At 40.6% G+C, this 26,033-nt stretch overlaps 1 protein-coding gene across 1 annotated transcript in view; it reads left to right on the top strand.

Annotated features, from left to right (window-relative positions):
* CBLN4 (cerebellin 4 precursor) overlaps positions 1-13,725 on the top strand; it is a 43,505-nt gene extending 29,780 nt beyond the window's left edge. Inside the window, exon 3 of the mRNA XM_072110672.1 lies at positions 8,889-13,725. Coding sequence (XP_071966773.1) covers positions 8,889-9,086 — 198 coding nt within the window. The 3' untranslated portion in view covers positions 9,087-13,725. The remainder of the gene's footprint in view (positions 1-8,888) is intronic.
* The last annotated feature ends 12,308 nt before the right edge of the window (positions 13,726-26,033 follow it).

Below are 26,033 nucleotides of genomic sequence, written 5' to 3'. Positions count from 1 at the left end.
AATAAATGGTCTGGATGTCCCTGGTAAATCCTGGTCTGTTTGTCATTATGTTTGTACATAAGTACAATGCCTACTGTGTACCGTTATGCCTGATGAAGGCTCATGTATTGAGCTGAAACTTGTCGCATTCTAATCAATTCTACTTGTTTAAATCAACTACTCCAGTTGAACAATACGCTGTATCCGAGCGCCTGACTCCCTCCACATTCATGTTGGGTCCTTTTAATGCTCTTACAGTAAAGAACCTTTGTCTATGTTGATGGTAGAATCGCCTCTCCTCTAGGCGTAGAGGATGCCCCCTTGTCCTGGTCACAGGCCTAGGTATAAAAAGATCTTTGGAGAGATCATTGTACTGCCCATTCAGGTATTTGTACATTGTAATGAGGTCTCCCCTCAGACGTCTTTCTTCTAAATTTAATAACCCCAAATTTTGTAATTTTCATTTTATTGTAGTCCCCATATGTATCAACCTTTTATGTGGCACTGTATCAAATGTCTTGGAAAAGTCCAGATATACAACATCCACAGCCCCCCAAGGTCCAATCTGGAACTTACCTCCTCATAGAATTCAGATTAGTCTGACAGGACCGATCCCTCATAAACTCATGCTGATGCTTGGTGTAATGCACCTTCAGCTGCTGTGTCCGGCGTATCTCTCTCCTTCTTAAAGGAGCAGAGCATTTCCCAACTTCCCAACAGAGGAGACTTTCCCCTGGTAGTCTTGGGACCCTTATGGCCCCCCTACACTTATTCGCACGCATCTCATTTTTCCCCACACACACACAAACGGTGTGACCCAGACCCCTTTTTCACACTTAATTTCGATTTCTTATCACGTATAATGATTTTAATTTCTTTTGCTCTCTCTGCCCTTTAACACTATTTGATATGAACATTGATTGTTAATTACTTTGGATGTTTTTTATAGCTCTCTTGCTCTTTTCGATACCTATCGATAAGATTTTCCATACAACCATGATGCTGTGCGGGTTGCCCCATGACCTGGAGAGCCCGTGTTTCTCTCGACTCTGGAGTTGAATCGACTGTCGATATATATTCGCCCTCACATGACCCCTGGGACCTCCCAAGGACGAGCACCGATTCAACGAAAAATGAATAACTATCTGTTTATCACTGAATTTACCATCAGACTCTATTCGAATCCTTTGATTAGCCTCCAAGCCTTCTGGATTTTATTGACTTACTTACCTTTTTTGGTTTCTTATATGAATGAATTTATTAATGAATTTAAGATTATGATTTGATTATATATACTATGTACATCAAAAAATCCTTTTCTAGATCTTGTGAACTAACTTTAATGTTCTAAGTATCTGGGGAATTGCCGAATCCCGAGGTGACCACCTCCACTTTTTGCATTTTAAGTCCTTATTGGAGATGAGTGAGTATACTCGTCCGAGTATACTGCTCGGTCGAGTATTAGCATACTCGGACCGGCTCGTTACTCGGACGAGTATCTCGCCGGCTCGAGATCGAGCATTAAATTAAGTGAAGAACAGTATTTTTATTACATAATAAAATAACCCAGATGTTTACTGATGTTTTGCTTGTAAGAACACATTGAAATAACACTATTCTTCACTTTCCTGGTGTTCGCGCGTGTCTCCCGCTAAGTTAGGAGATGTTCGGAACATCTGGAATGTGAAGAATAGTGTTCTTTCAATGTGTCCTGCACTTAAATGTTCGTGTTTTCACAGTTTTTAATGTTTTAATTCTATTCTTCACTTTGCAGCTGTGCGCGCGTATCTCCGAACCTATCGGGAGACACGCGCGCACACCTGCAATGTGAAGAATAGAATTAAAACATTAAAAACAGTGAAAACACGAACATTTAAGTGCAGAACACATTTAAATAACACTATTCTTCAGATTGCTGATGTGCGGGCGTATCTCCGAACCTATCGGGAGACACGCGCTAACATCTGCAAAGTGAAGAATAGAATTAAAACATTAAAAACTGTGAATACAGGACCATTTAAGTGCAGAACACATTGAAAGAACACTATTCTTCACATTCCAGATGTTCTGAACATCTCCTAACTTAGCGGGAGACACGCGCGAACACCTGGAAAGTGAAGAATAGTGTTATTTCAATTTTTTCTTACAAGTAAAACATCAGTAAACATCTGGGATATTTTATTATGCACTGTTCTTTTAATGTTCTCTTTTACTAAAAAAATGCTCGGGTCTCCCATTGACTTTAATGGGGTTCGTTATTCGATACGAGCACCCGAGCATCGGGAAAAGCTTGTATCGAATAACGAGCACCCGAGCATTTTAGTGCTCGCTCATCTCTAGTCCTTATGACTAATCACCAATGTTGATTTATGATATGTAGATATATTTTTTAGGATCATGAATGTGTGACACTATACTGTACTTTAGATATAATTTTGATCCAATGACCCTCTTTCTGACAGTATTTTTAATTATGCACGATCATGCACTTTCTTATGCACTTTATTTCATTCTATGCTAAACCTATTACGGTTATCACATAGTTCAATTTCCTTTGATGATTTTATTGGTACTTCGGACTTACCTCTTCGAATTGAGCGTCCTAGCGCAATGTGGGACCGCATATTGATGGACAGCGGTTCCACATTCACTTTGTCTTATGTGTGGGTACGGCGCAGGCGCATATACGTAGAGCTAGAACACATGCGCATATCTACAATTGTGTCGCCAAATCACCATGCAGTCCGTATTGCGCATGTGCATAATATTGCGATACTTCAGATTTATATGCTATGGCGCATGCGCATAATATTCAGTGCGACCAGCACGCGTGGAGACAGCACACAGCTGCTGTGTATTTAAAGCACGCAATTTGATTGGAGATAGGTGGTCACCCCGGGACACTTAAGGCAGGACCTCTCAACATGCAGGCACTTACCCCTGAGGAAGTCGCAGGACTGCGACGGAACGCGTGGGATGCCTCCAGCCACATGTAACACTGTTACCGTATCTTCCCATTCTTTCGTTTCCGGCGTATCTCTCTCCTTCTTAAGGGAGCAGAGCATTTCCCAGCTAGTTGAGAAGGCAACATTCAATGGCTTGACCCTTTCCTCATCTCCCTTCACCATAGCTCACATGTTATTTGAAATGAAGAAAAAAATAATAACTTTATTAAATAGTACGTGTCAAAATTCACAAATTGTTCGGATGGGATCAGGTTTCGGACTTCTTGCCAGAAAACCCCACCCAAAGCTGTCTGTGATTGACAGCTCCATTTCTGATCTTGGGAAAGCTGGGTGTGTCTTTGAACTTGTTTTGTCTGCAGCTGCAGTTTGAGTGATGGACGGCTGAGCCAGTCAGTGCTGGAGGTAATGTCCATTACTGCCTTATATTCTGCCAAGCCCCTTCATTGGCTATTGGTTATTCAGTCTCCTGTGATCTCTCGAGCTCTTGCGGTTCTTTCTATTCTGTGTATTGATTTCTGCTTTGCCTACTTACCATTCTATTTGCTTTAAAATTCTGTACCTTTGCCGCCATCTTGGTTTTGACCCGGCTTGTTTGCCTGTATCTGTTGTTTGTCCCTCAGATAAGAATAAAGAGGATGAAGCAGCACTCCAATTTGAATGAAAAAAAGTGAAGATTTATTCCACCATAAGAGCGACGTTTCACCTTATCAATAAAGGCATTCTCATGCTTGAGAATGCCTTTATTGATAAGGTGAAACGTCGCTCTTATGGTGGAATAAATCTTCACTTTTTTTCATTCAAATTGGAGTGCTGCTTCATCCTCTTTATTCTTATCTACAGTTCGGGGCCAGGTCGGGCCCCATGTGAAGACCTGCACCCGCCTCACACGGTGCCGTTCCACAATCTCTTTTCCTTACCTGTTGTTTGTCCCTCAGTATTGTTTATCTCCTAGTGTGACCTCACTTTCCTGTCTGTCTTGTATCGGTTTCTGTGTTCCTGTGTGAGCACTGACCTATATCTGTTTCTGGTTACCTGTCCGCTCCACAATCAAGTAGCAGCCAGATAAAGTAAGTTTTCCCTGTCACCTTGTGGGTAACTCAGGGACCCTTAGTTAAGTTCCAGATAGTGGGTTCGCCATTGTCAGGGTGGTTTATCTGCTGCAGGCAGGGCCTTAGCCTGCAGGGACATCGCAGGGTGAGTTCTCCACCACTTATCTAGTCTGACAGCTAGTGCCAAGCCTGGTTGTGGTTGCGCGGTTGCTGGACAGGCACTGACAGTACAATTATAAAACATCTAAAAAGCTATGAAAAGCTGAACATATTACAAAAACCTAGCTCTCAGGGTATGGTACACATGTACATGGACGGTAGTATGCTAATTGAGCTCCAAAAACAGTAGGTCAGTATTAATAAATATTATCCAAAACGTGATGGTGGAGCAAAAGAAGCATTACTGCCACATTGTTGCACAACAAATGCACTACAAATTATCCATGTTGGATAATATTTATTAATACTGACCTACTGTTTTTGGAGACCAATTAGCATACTACCGTCCATGTACATGTGTACCATACCCTGAGAGCTAGGTTTTTGTAATATGTTCAGCTTTTCATAGCTATTTAGATGTTTTTGTACTATTTAATAAAGTTATTATTTGATCCATATACACATCTCTTTCTCTTTTTCATGTATTTTTTGGATGTGTGGACTTTGCATAACACACAAACTAAGTTGTTGTTTTTGTGGCTAGCTCACAGGTTATTCTTCAGAGGGCCTACACTCTCGGTTTTTAGTTTATTATCATTTATATACTTGAAAAATATTTATCTTTCTCACGTATTACTTGGTTTGCAGTACTTGCTAACCACATTGGCTTTTCCTTATTTCTCTTATGCTTTTTTTCCCATATAGTATGTGTTTCTTAATGGCCTCTTTTAGAATATTTGTCAACTGAGACTACTGGCTACTGGGGGCATTGCTGTGGCTGCTGGCGGCAGGCACTGTGACTACTGGCTCCTGGGGGGCATTATTTTGGCTACTGCGAAGACACTGGGACTACTGACTGCTGTAACTGACTACTAGGGACAGGGACTGTAAATAATGGATGACGACGACTGCTGGTGGGACTATTGGCTACTGTGTATGGCTGTGACCATTGGCTACTGGCTGGGAGCAATGTGACTATTGCCTTCTAAGTGGAGATACTGTGAACAATTTGCAGACACTATGACTAAATAAGCTACTGTGGGTGAGCACTTTGAATATTGGCTGCTGAGTGAGAGGAACAACATTAATAATTTGGTGACTGGGGGGCACTGTTAATATATTGGCTACTGTGTTGGGAAACCTTTATTATATTGGCTTTTGTGGGGGGTCATTTTTATCAAGGGCTTGATTATGGGGAGAGCTCCTGGGACACATACGGGCTTCTTGCTCCCACAATACAGATCCTGTTGTCAAAAAAGTGCACTGGAGCACTGTACCCTAAAAGTGAAGATAATACTTCCAAATTGTACTGTACATACGGATATTACTAGTATATTTTGTAATTCAATAATGTTGCCATCTCAGAGGAATGATATTGGTAGTACAGTGACAATATTCTGCTGCCTATGTCAAGGATGGAGGCAATTAGAGAGGCAATCTATATGCAATCAATTGTATTGGACTTGAAATGCATTTGATTATTCTGGACTGCACAATACTTGAGCACTTGCTTTTAAAATAATATGGTCACGTTGAGTACTTCTGCAGAAAAAGAGAATCCTTGCACTCTTTAAAACAACTTCTTCTTTATTATTATTATTTCAGCTTAAAAGTTACATAGCCATGCTGTACTCAAGTCAACTTATGCAGTTTTAGTGTACAAACACCCTTCATCATATCAAAGCTGCTATGACTAAGAGTGTTGTCACCTCACCTAAGCATATAACTGTGGCAAAAGTAGTACATTGGGCAACATTTATTAATAGTGAGGCAAACTGTACAATATGCGGTTTGCCTCGCTATTGTGCAGAGTGTGCAAAATTATTAAAGACTGATACATGGTCTTCAATAATCTGGTGCACCTTGCACGCATTGATTAAAGGGGTTGTCTGAGTTCTGAAAAAAACTCAGGGAGGCCGGGAGGGCGCTGCTTAAAAAATAAAGTCCTACTTACCTTCCGGTGCCCTCCGGTATCCAGCTGAAGCTGAATCCAGTTAGTTTACATGGCGCCCGGACTGGAGTGACAGCAACGCTGGATACCGGAGGGCACCGGAAGGTAAGTAGGACTTTATTTTTTTAAGCAGCGTCCTCCCGCCCTCCCTGAGTTTTTTTTTAAGAACTTGGACAACCCCTTTAAGCTTAAACTGAGTGTACCAGTTTTTTTTTTTTTGGTGCACTTAGTTTAACTGCGTGCAACACATTTCTGTCAGACTTTCAAGAAAAATGTGGTGCACAGTGTGAATCGGCACCCCTTTAGATGCAAAGTTTGACAGAAGTGTGTCGTAAGCCATATGTTAAAGGTACACCACAAAAAAGTTGGTGAACACTGTTGGGGCAGTGCAGGGAGCAACAGATTCATGAGCAAAGTGCCCCAGAAATCCTGAATCTGACGCACACTGTATTTCGTGCAGTTTGCACAACTCTTAGTAAATGTGCCCCAATACGTATCCAGTCATCTGCTTGTAGGGTGCTAATGGCATAGTTGGTGTCCTACCATGTGTATGAATGTAGGAGCATTAATCCACAACTCAAACTACTGCAATAAATAATAGAGCTATGCAGATTGCATACAATTATTTATTTTGCTTATTGCCAAAGAGATATAATATATGGATGTTTTTTGATTACTGTATATACTCAAGTATAAGCTGACCCGAGTATAAGCCGAGACCCCTAATTTCAACACAAAAAACTGGGAAAACCTATTGACTCAAGTATAAGCCGAGGGTGGGAAATGCATTGATCACAGCCTCCCAGTATATAGTCTGCCAGCCGCTGTAGCATATATCCTGCCCAGCCTCTGTAGCATACAGCCTGCCCAGCCCCTGTAGAAGACAGCCTGCCCAGCCCCTGTAGTAGGAAAAAAAAATAACACTGTACTCACCTTTCCAACGTCCCCCCTATGTCCTCTTCTGTCTCAGACTGCCTCAGACAGAAGAGGACCTACGGGTGACGTCAGAAATTATTTATTATTATTATTTTTTATTATTTTTTAGTTGACTCGAGTATAAGCCGAGCTAGGCTTTTTGAGCACAAATTTTGATCTGAAAAACTCGGCTTATACTCGAGTATATATGGTCATTTTAATCTTCCACTTTGTGTGAGATGCCCCAGGATTATTGAAAGGTTCTGACCTCTTTGGTCAGTTTTGGTGCACCACTTGCATGGCAAAATTGAAATCTAGATTTCTGGGAAAAGCCTAGTTCCAGGCACTAGAAACTAAGGGGGTTAAAGGTGGTCAATGTCAAACCCACTCATGCTGTATATTCTAAGAGACTCCTGCCTCTTAGTATATATGGCTCATGACTTTGTGGCCGGATCAATTCCAGAATTGTGCTAAAACCTGAGTCCATTCTATGGTCTGGCATGGCCCACTCCACACCCCAGCCCACATGAAGGTAGTTTAGGGGGGAAGTACAAGACTTGAAAATTCCCCTTGTAAGACTTTGATAGATCTGCGCCATTGTTTCTTCCAATACTTTTTGTGTGTATAAAAGAGCTGGAAAGTGGTTGGATATCAAAAAACATTTCAGAGCTTAGAAATTTTTCCCATCTCTATTGATCATACCTCAAAGTTAACCCTAGACCTTGAACAAAGATGGTGGTAAAACATCTTCATAATTTTCAAAGAAATCTCTTTTCTATTGATTTATTTATAATTCATATACTATAACCTTCAAGACGCATTTTGCTGCTTCCTAGAATAAGTTTGTAATGCATTTATTGTAATTTTCATTACTTTATTGTAAGTGGTACATTTTGGTTACTATTAGTTTATTTATGAAAAATGGAAATGTAAGTAGGAATTTGTATACCATTGATGGTAAAGTAATTTTTGTAAGTTATCACATAAAATGAGCAGTTTGCTTTATTGACTCAAACTTTATGTTATTACATCAAAAGATGAGTGGATATGCAGTGTCAGTCCTGGTTCAGTGTTTTTTTTAGTTTGATACGTGATCGGATTTTGCCGACGGACAACCCAACTGATTCGGACTAAGCACAGTATTTACAATTCAAATTGTGTCTCAAGACAATGCACTCATGCACCGGGAAGAAGAAGGTGAACTCGGGCGGAACTCAGCGGGGAAGCGACAGATGCAGGAAATTGAACACACGGTCTTGAAGAATCGCGTCGGACTTTATCTTCGTTAGAGAACGTACCTCGAGGATCGGACAGGACCAGGTAAGTAAATGTGCCCCAATGTGTTTTAGGTGCAGTTTTGTTAATTTAACAGGTGAAAGACATGAACTGTATGGGTGAATTTTAGTTTGAATGGGAAACCTGAGTTTCTGTAGCTGTATACAACCTCAGTAAAGTTGTTATTAGCACAAGCAAATGGAAGGGGGTTATGTACAGGTTATTACTGTATTGGTTATTACTGAAAGTAGAATACTCATGCATTGGAGCCCATGCCCTGGATATTTTGCCAGCATAGCAACGCCCCTTGCAGTGCAGGCTAAGTTATAATATCTGGTTAACAGGTTAAGCCTGTCATGTTATCCAGTGAATCATCTACCTCCCTGAAAGCAAAGAGGATTGAGTCCTGGAGATGTCTGTTATAATCCTCTACCAGCTCTTTCTCTTGATAATGTCTTCCCCAACATTACTGGATATTCTTACAATGAGTTGTTAAAGTCATTGACATGGTAACTTGACCCCAGATGCAACAATTAAAATGTATTGTTGATGATTTTGTTTCTGATAATTACTCAATACTTTTTTGTTCTTCAGGTTAATCTGATGCTAAACGGGAAGCCAGTAATCTCAGCTTTTGCTGGGGACAAAGATGTCACTCGTGAGGCAGCGACCAATGGAGTCCTTCTATATTTGGATAAAGAGGACAAAGTTTACCTAAAACTAGAAAAAGGCAATCTTGTTGGGGGCTGGCAGTATTCCACGTTCTCTGGCTTTTTGGTGTTCCCCCTGTGAAGTATGTGACAATCACCCTGGTGCAGGATAACGGACAAATCTTTCACCTTTGTAATTTGAAGATCATCCTTGTCATTGATGGATTGTTGTCTCACTTGACTGATGTCCCATAGTGGAACTTGGAACAGAATTTCAAAAACATTTCAAAGAAAATATTTTGTGTGTTTGCAGTATATATGGAGTCTATGAGGCAATTAAATGATATACCTAATGTTACAAGTTAATGCTGCCTGCAACTTCTATTCATTCAAATGAATTTTATTGCCTAAAAGAGGAAAACAAAGTTTATTGGCTGATAAAATAAGGACAACAAAGATTTATTTAGCTATTTTTGTGTTGCAGCCTTTATAAGTGGATTGTCCATATACTGATAAGTACAGAGAGTCTTATATTATTTCTATGATAAGGATATATCATCATGTTGGTTGTTATCCTGGCATTGTTGAGTTTTACCAATGTTGTCAACTAAAATATCAAAAATTAACAGTTTGATGTAATCTTGTAAATGTGTAAAGCTAACCAACTCGTTGACAGTTAAAGAGGATTTTCTCTTAAAGGTAACCTACAGGCTTTCACGTTACATCTCTACATGCGCTCTGCCGCGATTACAGTATGCTTTCTGCACTGTAAATCGATTGAGCCCACAGTACTTCCATGATAACATGCCCAATCCTCTTTAGTTTCCTGCTTAGGGTTTAGATAGTGTATGCCGGTGATTACTGAAGTTTCCTTTAAGAGTATCCGCATTTGCATCTACTTTTTAATTTGCTCCAATACATCAAATGTAAATTTAAGTCAGCTTTTCATATAGTCTTGATTATAAATCTCCTGCCGTTTTGTGTAAACAGCTTTTATACAGAGTTGACTTTTTATTTCTAGGATACAGCAACTCCTGTATGTTGTCTGATTTTACAGCCATATATTTTGCTATCTTCCTACTGAGCACTGTAGAGGCATCTGTGAACAGTCCAAGTCAGTTTAATTCACACACAGCATGTATCTCCCTGAAGATACTTCCAAATTTTCAACTAAAGAGAACTGCATTTCTGGTATGTATAAAGCATAGCTTGAACAGCTAGGTCTGCATAAGCACTGAGAGAAGTAAGGGTTAGAAGCAAAAGCTTTTTACAGAACGTCCACTGAGTCTTGAACCTGCAGCCCTACAAGAAGTATTTCAGGGAAAATAGGTCTGAAAAATGTAATGCAACTAGAACCAGACAAAAATATATCCAGCCACCTAAACCTCTCAATGTACACAGACAATTAAAATTACCTACTTTTCATGCACCCTTGTTATGTGGACTGTATCTACAACCTATGACATTTCCTAATCTTAGACAAATTATAAATGTTTGTGAAAAAGAGGAATTTGACAATATGTCCCCTTTAATCTCTCCTTCTGTCTAATTAAAAGTTGAAAAAGTTTTTGCAAGGTGTTCCGAAGCAGCACGCTCAAACAATAAAACATATAGATCATAACAATGACAAGAAAATGCTTACCCAATCTTCAAGTCATCCATCTTGTCGAGCTCTGCAAAAAACAGCTTTGCCCTACAGGATGGCTCAGTCTCGCTGCTCAAGTTTAATTAGCATGACTGATCATATGCACTTTATTAGAAACCTGGGGATGATTTTTATACCAACGCAATCGCTTTTATCAGCCTAGGAACAGAATTTTTTTTCATATTATATCTTATGATTTATGGATTGCACATAACATATCAGTTGATGCCTTAAAATGATATAGCAAATTATGGGAAAATAAAAATAAAAAAACCCCATATCATTCATTAATTGTAGAGACGTTAATCATGTCTTTTTGAAGAGAAGAAGTCAATAGATTTATGGTTACCTCCCAGTGTCACAATGATACATAATAAAAGTTCACCTTTGCGTGTTTAAAAAAATATTGACAGGTAAAGATTAATTGCTCTGATTCTTCTGTTATTACACATACTTTTAGACTAAAGTAAAACAATAAATGCCAAATATCTGAGCAATGTTTAGCCCTTAAAAATACATGTTCCGACTAATATATGTGACATGAACAGAACTATGAACATGTCCATGTAGGATATTCTGTTTGGAGTAATGGTTTGGTCAAATAAATGTGTTGCTTTTTCTAACTAAGGGTGAGTATATTTCCTAAGTAAGTAAAATATTGTTTATACATGTGTTGCTGTGATCTGATGTGGAGCTGTGAACTAGATCAGGATGTCAGAAACAACATGAATTTGAAATGGGCACCAACGGCAGTGATCACAAGTAGGTCCCCAAATGGAACAAGTAGAAACCAGCAATAGTGACCAGTGGAAGCCCTACAACTTGGAACTGGGAGAAACAGGTCTGGAAACCAAAGACAGAAACACGTAACAGCAGGAACAGAGGGCTGACTCACATCATGAGACTGAAGCTACATGACATGCATATGGTCATAAGAGCAGGTTAGTAGAGTAATCACCATAGCAGGAGTGCACATGCTAACTATAGTCGCCAAGTACAGAACTATGGTCGCTGTAAAGAGGTCTACAATACCCACTGTAATCAGGAGAGTGAATAAAGAACATATTATTTATTAATCTGCACCAGAATTCTGGAGTATTTTGCACCAAAAGAACTTTATTAAATGCCTTGCACCACAATAAAGGAAACCTACCATCACAGATCTACCTAACAAGGTAGATCCGATGGCAGGTTCCTTTACTAGGAACCTTTTTATTTCAAAATCTTGACTAGCTTATATTTTGATAAAAAGTTTATCTTGTGTATATGCAAATTACATGAAGAGGCTACTGTGGCATGGAGTAGCCTCTTTGTTGCCCTTTTACCCTATCTTCAGAATCTAACTTCCATTCATTCGTAAAGCCAATTGGACAAGTGTGAGCTGTGCGCTGAAGATGGGTCTGTTTATACTGACCCATGTTCTGGTCAGATCTGATGAACCGAGCACAGTGGAGTGAATGGGAGTCCAAGGATGCAAGGAGTCCCTACCTGATGGACAAACAGCCGTGCCAACCCTTTAACAGTTGTTAGAATGTGAAGTCTAACTCTGCACAGGTCTTGTCTGTGATACTGTGATAACTCTTCTCCAATATATGTAAACATGTGGATGAAAGACTAAGAATCTCCTGAATGTTATGGCATCCTGCCAGAAAGGGTAAGATGAGTAACTGCGCGGTTTGAGACACAAAAGATGCACTAATTTTGGAAGCATCTGGAAGCTATAAAAAAATACTGTTAGGGACATGACTTGGGGCTTTCACACAGTCCCTCATACTGGGCCATATTTCATAAAATACCTTAGCCCCTACACCTACCTGAAATAAGTGTCGTCCTAATTCCAGTAGTAATATAGTGGTTAGGTCTTCTGTTCTAAGAACTTGAGAGTGAAAAAACAAATAATAGATTGAAGTTCTGAGGAAACAGTACATGTTTCTAGGCCCAGTGCTAAATTGGATTCTTATAGCTTAATGTGAACCCTGAATACATATTCTAATTAATATTTTACTATCAAGCACCAGATATTGTGAAGTTTAGCTGACCACTCTGTAGATGTGTGATTATGATGGTCCTCAGGGAAACACAAAATAAATCCTGCACTTGTAGAAACAGTTGTGGTAGATAATCCTCTAATTCCATTTTAAATAGTGTTGATAACATAATCCCATTGCGCCACTTATTTAATTAGGTAATTTTGTATACGAGTACCCCATGGGATCCTCTGTGATGCATGCTAAGCACTCCTGGGTCTTAACTTTTCGTAAAACCGGTTCTTAACTTTATTAGCAGTAGTTTTTAAAGCAATGTAGTACTCAGTGGTATTGCGATTAACACGCAAGGTGAAGTCAACAGCACAGAGGGTATCAAAGTCGAAAAACATCATGTCTGGCTGGGTAGTCTCCTCTGTTCAGAGGCAGCTGCAGAATACGTTAATCCCAATTAATTTACAAACTACCAAAACTTGACATTTATTACATTATAGTTAATATGTTTAACATGATAAATCACAATTAAAAATGCATGAGACACAGTCTCACAATAGAAGCCACCCTTTCCAAAATATAGTTCTAGCAATTAACCCCTTAAAGGGATATTCCCACAAAAGCAAGGTTCTTAAAGAGAACCTGTCAAGCAAAACTAAATATATTTAATTTTTATAAACTGCCATAAGAAAGCATTGCCCCTATCCCTTCATTGTCTCTGAACATGCCTGTATACTTAAGCAATCAGTTACTAAAGCTGTATGCAAATGGCCTGAGAGAGGTCCAATAAATAATTATCATATTCAGCAGTCTAGTTTATTCATGAGTGTATAATGATGCTGGTCATTGCTCCTCTATGTGATTCCTGGGGCTGGCGGTCACGCTCCCTGCAGCCTGTGTGTGATAAAACTGCTCAAGGATGCAGCCATGTGTATGGAAGTACATATCAGGTATTTGTGTAGCTGATGTCTGTGTCTCACACATGTGTATAGCAGAACATGTCAGCAGATAAAGCACAGACACTAGCAATGCTTTACTATACATTACACACAGACATGAGCAGGGGGAGGAGAGGGGAGGAGTAACAGAGGTGACATCACTGCCTCTGTCCATGTGCCTAGCCTCATATACATAATAAAGAAAAGATGATTTTACAATGAATAATGTATGAATTGACTAGATAAAGGCTGGGTTGGAAGGACTAGAGACCTAACGACAGGTGTCCTTTAAATATACTCAGGATAATAAAATAACACATTCCCTTATTCACTGTTATTAATAAAAATGCAGCATTTCACAGATATAATTCCAACATGTCTCTATCATTCCTGGTGTACACAGTTTCGGTTGCCCCTGGAGCCGACCATGAATCTTCTGACTTTAGGGTCGGGAAGACATATTGTTCTCCTGTCTCGTGTTTCACTGAGCTGCTCTCTGCACTTTCCCACCCTTGTATTCCAAGATTAGCTCACACAGAGACTTCCTGCCGGGAAATAATCGCGTGAGGAAAGTAAAGTTTAAAGCTACAGACAGACAAGGTCTCCAGGGAAAGGGGAGGGAGATTGAAATTGAGATTTGTTTTCAGGGGAAAACCCCTTTAAGGAACAAGTAATCTCTTTTATTTTCTTTAGTCTGACATTCCAAAACAATTTTTTAGCAATGTAGCCTTGTGGCTGCTTGCTTGTAGGCAAGAGTGTTTTCAAGGAAACAATTTAAGAGTATGTAGAGTTGAATCATCAGATTTTATTATTATAAAAGTACAGTTTTAAACTTTTGCTCATTATAATTAATCATTATATTGTTTATGTTATTATAATTATATAACAAATTTCTGTGATATTTTTATGAAGCAGAGCAACATTCAAAGAGTCCTACCCGGTCCACTCAATAACTCAATGCAACCAAATGAAGGCTTTTTTTTTGGTTGTTACTATTTAGGGTACATCAAGGGCGATAAGCCAGAAAACTGATTGCCATGAAATTCCTGATGCAAGTGCAAACAAAAATACAGATATTACAGTTGGAATAATGTGTAACAGATGTAATAGAGAGAAAACTATCTAAAATGATTGTCATCAAACACCAGACCTCTTGAATTCACTCCACTATGATTGGAAGTTAATTGCTCTTCCAATGGATTGGGATGACTTCCCTAGCTGCTGGACAGTGGTATCACTGAGTCAAAATCTTGGAATTTGAAGACAGTGACATGTTTTGCTCAGATACTGTGTCTAAAAAGATATATACCAATCATCTTGGTCAGGGAAGATTGGCAGCCCTCTAAGCGCTAATTCGAATGGAGTTTATACAGCAATAACTGCCAACTAAGAAATTAGTTTATCTGGGCTAAACGCTTGACATAACTCTAAAAAAACATAATGCATCCTAATGTCATCTCACACTCTCCATTAGACTAATCTGGTGGCAGAGAAACCTTGGAAACTGGGGGGGGGGGGTTAGTTATACAAAATTGGGTCAGAGGGTCATGTCTTTTAGAATTAAAACCCAAGGAGACCACACTTTTCCATCTATCCAATTAAATAAGAAGAGAGAGTTACTATTTTATATGTGTTCTAGGGAAATGGGGGTCATATAAATTTTAATAATAATTTAATTTAATTTTAATTTTTATTATTATTTCAGGCCCCTAGGGTACTTTAACCCTAAGGGATCTGATTACTCATACAATATACTACAATACAATTGAATTGCAACATATTGTGAATATACTACGTCTATATAACACACTTCCATGCTTTTAGCTCTTATGGCAACTGATAACATCACATGGGGGTAGGATTTGAACAGCCACCCAAGTTGGGGGTGGCCAGGTAAAGCACTTTTAGCTTCTGCGGTCAACTACAGTAGCTACTGGCAGGTGTTATCTGTGTTTACAGCAAGAGAGAATGGTCAACAGAGTCAAAAGAAGAGCACATATCAAGATGGAGGAGAACAATGTGGTATTGTTTTGCCTTGGTAGAAAGCAGGTCATTAGAGACCTTTGTCAGGACAGTCTCAGTGGAGTCATTGGCTCAGAAACCAGATTGCAGCTTGTCAAAGAACTAGTTTGAAGAAAGGTAGGGGTTAGTTCTACATGGACATGTTGTTCCAGGAGCTTTGAAGCAAATGGAAGTAGTGAGATATTGGCGATTTAGGTGGAATATATGGGTCCAGAGATTCTTTAGTAGCATCCCATCCCACCCCACCCAAACCATCTCGATTGGGTTCAAGTCTGGTGACTGTAGAGGCCAGCTCATCTGACATAGCACCCCATCACTCTCCTTCTTGGTCAAATAGCACTTACACAGCATGGAGGTACTGTATGTTTGGGGTCATTGTCCTGTTGAAAAATAAATGATGTTCCAACTAAATATGTCTGTTGCTTGACCTCCGTGTGGTATTGACCTGGTCTCTAATCTGAGCTGCTGTTAACCTGTGATTTCTGAGGCTGAAGACTTGGATAAACTTATCCTCTGCAGCAGAGGTAACTCTTGGCCTTCATTTCCTGCAGTGGGCCTCATGTGAGCCAGTTTCTTTGTAGTGCTTGATGGTTTTTGCAACTGCACTTGGGGACACTTTCAAAGGTTTTCCATTTTTTAGACTTACTGACTTTCTTAAAATAATAATGGCCACTCATTTTTCTTTACTTAGCTACTTTTTACTAGCCATAAAACCAATTCTAACAGTCTATTCATTAGGACTATGAGTGTGTACCTTACTTCTGCACAATACAACTGATGGTCCCAAACCCATTTATAAGGAAAGAAATCCCACTTATTAATCCTGACAGGGCACACCTGTGATTTGAAGACCTTTTCAGGTGACTACCTCTTGAAGCTCATCAAAAGAATGCCAAGAGTGTGCAAAGCAGTAATCAAAGCAAAAGGTGGCTACTTTGAAGAACCCAGAATATAAGACAGAAGAAAGCGAGAAAATTGGAGCAACCCTTGTATAGGTAAATCACAGGTGTAAGTTTTCAAAAGCAGCAGATCCAGATGCATCAAAAGTTCACCAGAAAAATATAGTAGCGAGGCAGCACTCCTTAAAAAAGTATTTCTTTATTCCACCATAATAAAAAAGCAATGTTTTGCCCGCTTTTTAATACAGAGAACAAAACGTTACTTTTTTAAGGAGTGCTGCTTCGCTACTATATTTTTTTTGTAGAATATAAGACATATTTTCAGTTGTTTCACACTTTTTTGTATATGAGTACATAATTCCACTTGTGTTAATTCATAGTTTTGATGCCTTCAGTGTAAATCTACAATTATAGTCATGAAAATACAGAAAACTCTTTAAATAAGAAGGTGTATCCAAAGGTCTGTGTTGTATATTAGCTGACAATCATATCATGGCTTGTTAAAAGTTTGATAATAACTACAGCATATGTAGAAATTCAATAGGTTGTAGTTCTTAACCCCTTACTGACATGTGACACATTATTATGTAACATGTCGGCTGCAGAAGTATGGAGAGGTCTCGCGGGCTGAGCCCTCTCCATACAAGGTGGACATTTCCTGCATATTGCAGCAAACACCCACCAGTAACACTTGTGACACAACGTTATCAGGGGTAGCAATTGGTGGCAATGACAGCCTTGGGTCTTCTGGCTGTCTGGTTTTAACCATTCATTACAACGTGTGATTAGCACATTGTAATGAATCATGAGGAAAATCCCCATATACTGCCACACGGTAGTAGGGTAGTATATGGCAGGATCAATCAGACAACCCCAGCCTAGGGGTCTCTAAAATAGTGAAAAATATTTTATGAAATCTAAAATTCAAATCACTTCCTGTCCCTAGAACTGATATAAATATAAATAAGCGATAAAAATTATAAACATGTGCTTTTCAGACCAAATTTAAATATTTCATATGGTAGAAACTTTCTCATCAGTGAGGGATATGGCGGAGATTTATTAATCTGTCCACAACAGAATTCTGTTGTAGGTTGCACTTAAAAACTGTCTGCACCACATTTATAAAGGGTTTTAGACAGTTTTCTGTCCCTCCTACGTCTAGCTTGACCAAAGGGCGTGGCGTAACAAAAGGGGTGTGTCTTAGCGCCATAAAGGTGCGTGGGAAAAAATTCCAAATGCTATGAAATTGTTTAAAAATACATTTGCGCCCCAAATGACATGTCTTCTTTATTTTTTGGGTCAGTGCGATCACAGGAATAACACATTTGTATAGGTTTTATAATGTTTTCATAAATTAACAAAAATAAAAAATAAATTTTAGATTTTGTCATTTTCTGGGGCTAATAACTTTTTCATACTTTGTTGTACGGAGCTGGTGGTGAAGTCATTCTTTAATGTTTTCAATGCTACCATTTTATGTACTGTACGACCTTTTGATCACTTGTTATAAAAAAATTTCTAATTTTCAAAATGGCAAAACAGTGACTTTGGGCACTGTTTTACGTTAAATGGTTAAACACCCGGAAAAATATTTTGATAGATCAGGCTTTTTCAGACATGGTTATGATTTTTACTGTTTATCTATATGACTTCTAGGGAAAGGGATGATTTGGATTTTATGGGGTTTTTTTTTACTTTTTTTTTTAAACAAATTTCTACTATTTTTCAGACCCCCTAGGGTACTTTAACCTTAGGTTGTCTGATTGATTACCATATATATAGTATATGGGGATAAAAATCCTGCATTGTAATGAATAGGTTAAAACAAAACAGCCTTGAGTCTACGGAAGACCCAAGGCTGTCATGGAAACCGGTTGCCACCCCCGATGATGTCACGGGGAGAGACGATCGTCACCAAGATTCCGGTGGCAGTCTGTGGGTTAACACCAATATGCAGCAAAGACTTTCCTGCTATGGAGAGGGCTCAGCTTGTAAATCTCCATTTACTCATAGCAGCCCCTTGACATAGCACTAAATCATGTGTTGGTAAGGGGTTAAATGCTTTTTGGTCTGCCAAAAAACACATTATGGACTCCCAGGCTATGAGAAATAAGATTCTCCGGTTAGATGAGTTGAAGACTAAACTTTTTGGTGTTAATTCTAAGCGGTATGTGTGGAGAAAAACAGGCACTACTCATCACCTGCCAAATACAATCCCCACAGTGAGACATGGTGGTGGAAGCATCATGCTATGGGGGAGTTTTTCAGCCGCAGGGACAGGACGACTGTTTGCAATTGAAGCAATTGAAGGAAATATGCCAATAAACACCTGGATTTTTAAAAAATATTCTATCTCTCAATGTTAAAATTTAACATATCAAGGGGCAAACTTCCAAAGTCAGCATGGACAATCGAGATATAGAAAGAAAATTTGGAAGATTCTTCTTCTCATGCTTGGCTATTATATACTTGGCTATTTTACAAAACTCTGCATTTTCTCCATTACTTAGAAGTCATGAATATCACCTTGCTTTTTAGATGTGTTTATCTTGAAGATCTTCCATGCCTACAGGCCATCTACATTTTGCTTGTTTCCCATGACACTATCTACAAGTGATTTCATCCTTCCAGCAATTAGTGATAGTGAAGCAGCAAATACTATATCGGTTCATTTAGAGCGAGCTCCATAATGATTGCAAGTAATTATCAATAGTCGACTCATTAGACTCATAACTAGTGCTAATTGATACCACTCCTACTCGTCTCAGCAGAAATTAACCTGCATCACCCCAGACTGCACATTAATGAAGATAACATTTCGGGCACATCCTTACTCAAACCCGCATCCAGCCGCAGACAAGCATCATTCACTTGTGTAATAATGCCTGCCAACAATAAAACATCCTGAATATGAAAGCTAAACATGACATTTCCAGCTACTAATTATACAAACAGCAAATCCATTATTATAATTCTGGAGAATTCTGTACAAAAGAAAAAAAGGAGGCGGATATCAAAGAAAGGGATAATCTGTAGCACACAGTGTATAAAAAAACAACTGATTCAAACAATGAACTAAACTCTGTACCTAATGAGGCAGTATTAAGCTGGATATATTCTTGTATTCAAACAGTTGTATTGGTTATTTATTTGGCACATAGAGATAATGGGGGGATATATCACAAATGTCTGAAGTAAAGCTGTTGTAGTTGCCCATATAAAGAAAAGAAAAAGAGCTCAGCTTTCATTTTATAAACAATTGTGGGAAAATTATATATATATATATATATATGTAGTAATTAAAGATGACCAACCTGAGCATGGTCACGTAGTTTAAATGTTACTGGAAACTTTTCCAGCAGCAGTTCAAAGTGCCAGCACTGATCGCAGGTTTTACTGGTTGTGGTCCAGGACCCAAATCTGATTTTTTAACAGGCTCGCTAATCACTAGTAATAGTTATTAGTTTATTAATTATAGGGAGTTATTGGGAGTTTTCCATTTTCCCTGTTCTGAAGCTACATGCCCAAAGTCTTCCTAAGAAGTATTCCCTCCTTCTATGTCTGCACTAGGACTATTCTTAAAGGGGTATTCTCGTCTGGGCACTCACATTCAATTTCACTAATCTGCCAAATATAAACATTTCTTCAATTGGATGTTATTAAAAAAAACGTTCCTGTGTGAAGATAATTTCTCATAAATGTAGTGATTTGGTCCCTTAGAAACCAGATGGCTTCCTCGGATACGACCACGTCACACTCTGGCAGCAGTGGCCAGACTTACGCTATAAAGTCCTGCCTGACCTCCTGGATTCAGCCATCATTACCACAGGACGGCTGTGGGACATGCAGTTACTCCCGGACATTTGATATACAAAACCTTTTTTTGTTTAATTGTGCAATCTCTCAGGCAGAGGTGGCCGTATCGGAGGAAGCTATCTCGTTTCTAAGGGACAAAATCACTACATTTATGAGAAATTATCTTCACACAAGAACATTTTTTTTAATAACATCTAATTGAAGAAATGTTTATATATGGCATATTTATCAAACTGAATGTGAGTGCCCAAACGAGAATACCCCTTTAAGTCTTCATTTACTTGTCATGATGCCTTGTGTGTTCTCATGAAGGAGCTGGGCTGCTTACCTGAGTGAAGTTGCCCCCCACCACCACCACCACCTTGTTCATTGTTCATTTCTTACAAACGTGTGAAACCAATTCTGTTAGAAATGCGTAAGGGAGGGGGGGGACACTACTCCCATTGGATGAGCAGCTAAGGCAAATCCACCAATTTAAATCCACTGATTTTCAAAAGTTTGGCACATGCATTGAAGATGGTAGGAGGCAGATGGTGCAATTAGCAGCAGATGTGTGGCATCAGGCGGGTGGCAGCATCAGAATAGTAGCTGAGGCAGGTAGTTAGAACCCCGACTCATTTCTCAACGCTTGGAGGAGGCGTCATGGCTGATCTAATCTGATGCATAAGGCATTGGTGAGTTGAAATCCTGGCCGATCCAAGCCTGATTCATCTTGACAAAGGTCAGTCTCTCCACATTACGGGTGGACAAGCAGGTTCTCCAGGGGGTAATGATACCCCCCGCCGCACTGAACACCCGCTCTGATGCCACACTACTGGCCGGGCAGGACAGCTTCTCTACTGCAAACTCCGCAAGTTGCGGCCACGCATAAAGTTTGGCTGCCCAGTAGTCCATGGGATCCTCTACCTCAGGTGCAAAAGTGCTGTCCAAATAGGCCACCACCTGCTGGTGCAGGCTCTGCTTCATGTCCTGCTGCTGCTGGTGGCGGCTACCCTCCTCACTAGGTGGGTGAAGGAAATTGCTCAGTAAGGAATCCAGACTTAAGCGACTGTTGATAGAACTGCTACTGCTCCTACCCCAGCTCCCCACATCAGCCATGGTAGTAGTACTTGAGCAATGACTGCCAGGAATCCCCCAGTCAGACCAGACATAGGATGGACAATGGCGCATATAGGTAGAGGCCAACTGTGTGCTCAGTATTTCTCTATAGTATGCTAGTTATTTCTTCCTCTCAGCAGCAGGAAAAAAGTCACCCATTTTGGACCGGTAGCGAGGGTCCAAGAGGGTGGAGAGCCAAAAGTCATCCCTATGCCGGATGTTGACTATTTGGCTGTCACTAGTTAGGCAAAGCAGCATGCTGCGGGCCATCTGCACAAGTGACTCTGAGGTACTTCCGGCCTCCATATCCACAGTATACTGCCACGGTGCTTCTGGGTCATCTGCCTCGTCTTCTACCTCCTCCAGATGCTTCTGCTCCACCTCTCCTGTCACCTGAGTAGAAAAACCACAAATTGCACCAGACTCTGCTTGTGCTCCAATGTCCTCCTACTCCTCCTCCAGTTCAGCCCCCACCGGACTCATATGGCCATGAGATGTAGTCTCCACTTCTCCAGTGCCCTGACCAGACAGAATTTGCAGCATGAGTTCCAGGACATGAAGCAGTGGAATGACATTATTCATCCCGCAGTCCTAGTGAATGGCAAATAACGTGGCCTCTTCAAAAGGCCTGAGCAAACGGCAGGTGTCACGCATGAGCTGCCAGTGGCTGACATCAAAGTTACACAGGGGAGTACTACGGTCCGCTTGCAACATCAAAACATTCATCAATGGCTTTTCTCTGTTCATACAGGCGGTCTAACATATGGAGGCTAGAATTTCAATGGGTGGAAACATCACATATCAGACTATGTTGGGGTAGGCCGTTCTGGCGCTGCAAATTGAGGAGGGTGTGCTTGGCTTTGTGCATGCACAGTGTCCTGGCCATTTTTAGAATGTCTCGCAGATGGGTGTAGGACTTCAGGAACTTGTTGACTACCAGATTGAACACGTGCGCCATGCAGGGCGCAAGGACCATCCCTCCCCGGTGCAGCGTGAACACCATGTTCCTCCCATTGTCTGTCACCATGGTTCCGATTTTTAGTTGTCGCTGAGAAAGCCACACATTGATTTCTTCTTGCATGACGCGGAGCAGTTCCTCCCCTGTGTGACTTCGTTTCCCAGGCAAACCAGGTGTAGAACTGCTTGACACTGCTGTGCCCTGCACATGTGGTATGATGGAGCAGCACTTGTGGAGGCTGAGGTGGTGGTGGAGAAGGAGGAGGAGGAGGAGGAGGAGGAGGCGAACACTGGCGCAGGAGCAGCAGTTTGACAATGTGGAGGAGAAAGCGCCGTCTCTTGTGGAAGTTGTTGGTGTGGCTGGGAGGGAAACACATTCACCCAGTAGGCCGTAAAGGACATATACTGGCCCTGACCATAATTACAGCTCCACACGTCCGCGCTGCCATGCACCTTGGAAGAAACTGATAAACTCAAGGACTGGCCCACCTTCTGTTGTACATATTGGTGAAGGACTGGCACAGCCTTTTTGGAAAAAAAATTGCGGCTTGGAACTCACCACCTCGGTTCGGCACAAGCCATTAGTTCTCTGAAGGGTGCAGAGTCCACGACTTGGAAAGGGAGAGACTGCAGTACCAACAACTTTGACAACAGCACGGTCAGCTTCTGATCCTTAGGATGGCTGGACGCAAAGTGTTGTCTTTTCGTAATCGCCTCGCTCAATGATTGCTGGCACCATGCGTAGCGAGGAGCAGGAGCATCTGGACCAGGAGATGATGTCAAAGACAAACAGCTCCCTTCGGCAGAGGTGCTGGAGCCTTGACTTGCTGTAACAGCATGTATGCCACTAGGTGCTGCTGCTGTTGCTGTGCCTGCAGTATGAACCGCAGACACCCGTTTATCCCAGGCCATTGGATGGTGACGCTGCATGTGTTGGCGCAGGGCCATGGTGCCAAGGTTAGCTCCCTGGACACGCTTCACTTTCTGCCCGCAGATACATATACCCACGCTCGGCTCCTCTGGTGTCTTTACACAAAACTGCCACACCGCTGAGGTATTTTACCGCCAACACTCTCTTTACCCGAAGATGATGAATCCCCTGCTACACCCGGCTCCTAATTGCGATCGGCTACATCATCGTCAATTTGCGTTTCCCCGTCATTGCTACTCTCCTCACCGGTGTCAGTAGGCACAGCCTGCCTACTGCAGGAAGCAGCGGAAGTCTGCCCCACCTCTTTACTGCAAAGCAGCTGCTGACTGTCCTCAAACACATTGTCCTCGCTGAATAGTGGCGCTGAGCCCAGACCACCTAGAAGCTCTCTGGCTGCGGGAAAGGAACAGGACTATACCCTTACTGTGCTGCCACATCTACTGCTCCCCCTGCTACCTTTCTGTCTGACATAGGGGTTTATAAACTACGTGGATTTGACACATAAATCTGGCTATAAACTAGAGCCCCGAATAGGTATTGCAATGTGCGTTATACAGATACCCCACAACTGACAGTGTAATTTCAGCGAAAATCACTGTATAAACTACGTGGATTTGACACGTAAATCTGGCTGTAAACTAGAGCCCCCAAAAGGTATTGCAATGTGCGTTATACAGATACCCCACAACTGACAGTGTAATTTCAGCGAAAATCACTGTATAAACTATGTGAATTTCACACGTAAATATGGCTGTAAACTAGAGCCACAATAAGGTATGGCAATGTGCGTTATACAGATACCCCACAACTGACAGTGTAATTTCAGCAAAAATCACTGTATAAACTACGTGGATTTGACACGTAAATCTGGATGTAAACTGGAGCCCCCAAAAGGTATTGCAATGTGCGTTATACAGATACCCCACAACTGACAGTGTAATTTCAGCAAAAATCACTGTATAAACTACGTGGCTTTGACACGTGAATCTGGCTGTAAACTAGAGCCCCCAAAAGGTATTGCAATGCGCGTTATACAAATACCCCACAACTGACAGTGTAATTTCAGCAAAAATCACTGTATAAACTACGTGGATTTCAAACGTGAATCTGGCTGTAAACTAGAGCCCCCAAAAGGTATTGCAATGTGCGTTATACAGATACCCCACAGCTGACAGTGTAATTTCAACGAAAATCCCTGTATAAACTATGTGGATTTCACACGTAAATATGGCTGTAAACTAGAGCCACAATAAGGTATGGCAATGTGCGTTATACAGATACCCCACAACTGACAGTGTAATTTCAGCAAAAATCACTGTATAAACTACGTGGATTTGACACGTAAATCTGGCTGTAAACTGGAGCCCCCAAAAGGTATTGCAATGTGCGTTATACAGATACCCCAAAACTGACAGTGTAATTTCAGCAAAAATCACTGTATAAACTACGTGGCTTTGACACGTGAATCTGGCTGTAAACTAGAGCCCCCAAAAGGTATTGCAATGTGCGTTATACAAATACCCCACAACTGACAGTGTAATTTTAGCAAAAATCACTGTATAAACTACGTGGATTTCAAACGTGAATCTGGCTGTAAACTAGAGCCACAAAAAGGTATGGCAATGTGCGTTATGCAGATACCCCACAACTGACAGTGTAATTTTAGAGAAAATCAATGTATAAACTACGTGGCTTTGACACGTAAATATGGCTGTAAACTAGAGCCACAATAAGGTATGGCAATGTGCATTATACAGATACCCCACAACTGACAGTGTAATTTCAGCGAAAATCACTGTATACACTATGTGGATTTCACATGTAAATCAGGCTGTAAACTAGAGCCCCCAAAAGCTATGGCAATGTGCGTTATACAGATACCCCACAACTGACAGTGTAATTTCAGCAAAAATCACTGTATAAACTATGTGGCTTTGACACGTGAATCTGGCTGTAAACTAGAGCCACAAAAAGGTATGGCAATGTGCGTTATGCAGATACCCCACAACTGACAGTGTAATTTTAGAGAAAATCAATGTATAAACTACGTGGCTTTGACACGTAAATATGGCTGTAAACTAGAGCCACAATAAGGTATGGCAATGTGCATTATACAGATACCCCACAACTGACAGTGTAATTTCAGCGAAAATCACTGTATACACTATGTGGATTTCACATGTAAATCAGGCTGTAAACTAGAGCCCCCAAAAGCTATGGCAATGTGCGTTATACAGATACCCCACAACTGACAGTGTAATTTCAGCAAAAATCACTGTATAAACTATGTGGCTTTGACACGTGAATCTGGCTGTAAACTAGAGCCACAAAAAGGTATGGCAATGTGCGTTATACAGATACCCCACAACTGACAGTGTAATTTCAGCGAAAATCACTGTATAAACTATGTGAATTTCACACGTAAATATGGCTGTAAACTAGAGCCACAATAAGGCATGGCAATGTGCGTTATACAGATACCCCACAACTGACAGTGTAATTTCAGCGAAAATCACTGTATTAACTATGTGGATTTCACACGTAAATATGGCTGTTAACTAGAGCCACAATAAGGCATGGCAATGTGCGTTATACAGATACCCCACAACTGACAGTGTAATTTCAGCAAAAATCAGTGTATAAACTATGTGAATTTCACACGTAAATATGGCTGTAAACTAGAGCCACAATAAGGTATGGCAATGTGCGTTATGCAGATACCCCACAACTGACAGCTCACTACTGCAGATGCATGAATGTCAAACAGATTTCTTCCTATTCGATTTTGTCACTAAATAGAA

Source organism: Engystomops pustulosus, chromosome 6 (genome assembly GCF_040894005.1).
Source record: "Engystomops pustulosus chromosome 6, aEngPut4.maternal, whole genome shotgun sequence".
In the NCBI taxonomy this organism is placed as follows: domain Eukaryota; kingdom Metazoa; phylum Chordata; class Amphibia; order Anura; family Leptodactylidae; genus Engystomops; species Engystomops pustulosus.
This window is presented reverse-complemented; position numbering and strand designations above follow the sequence as displayed.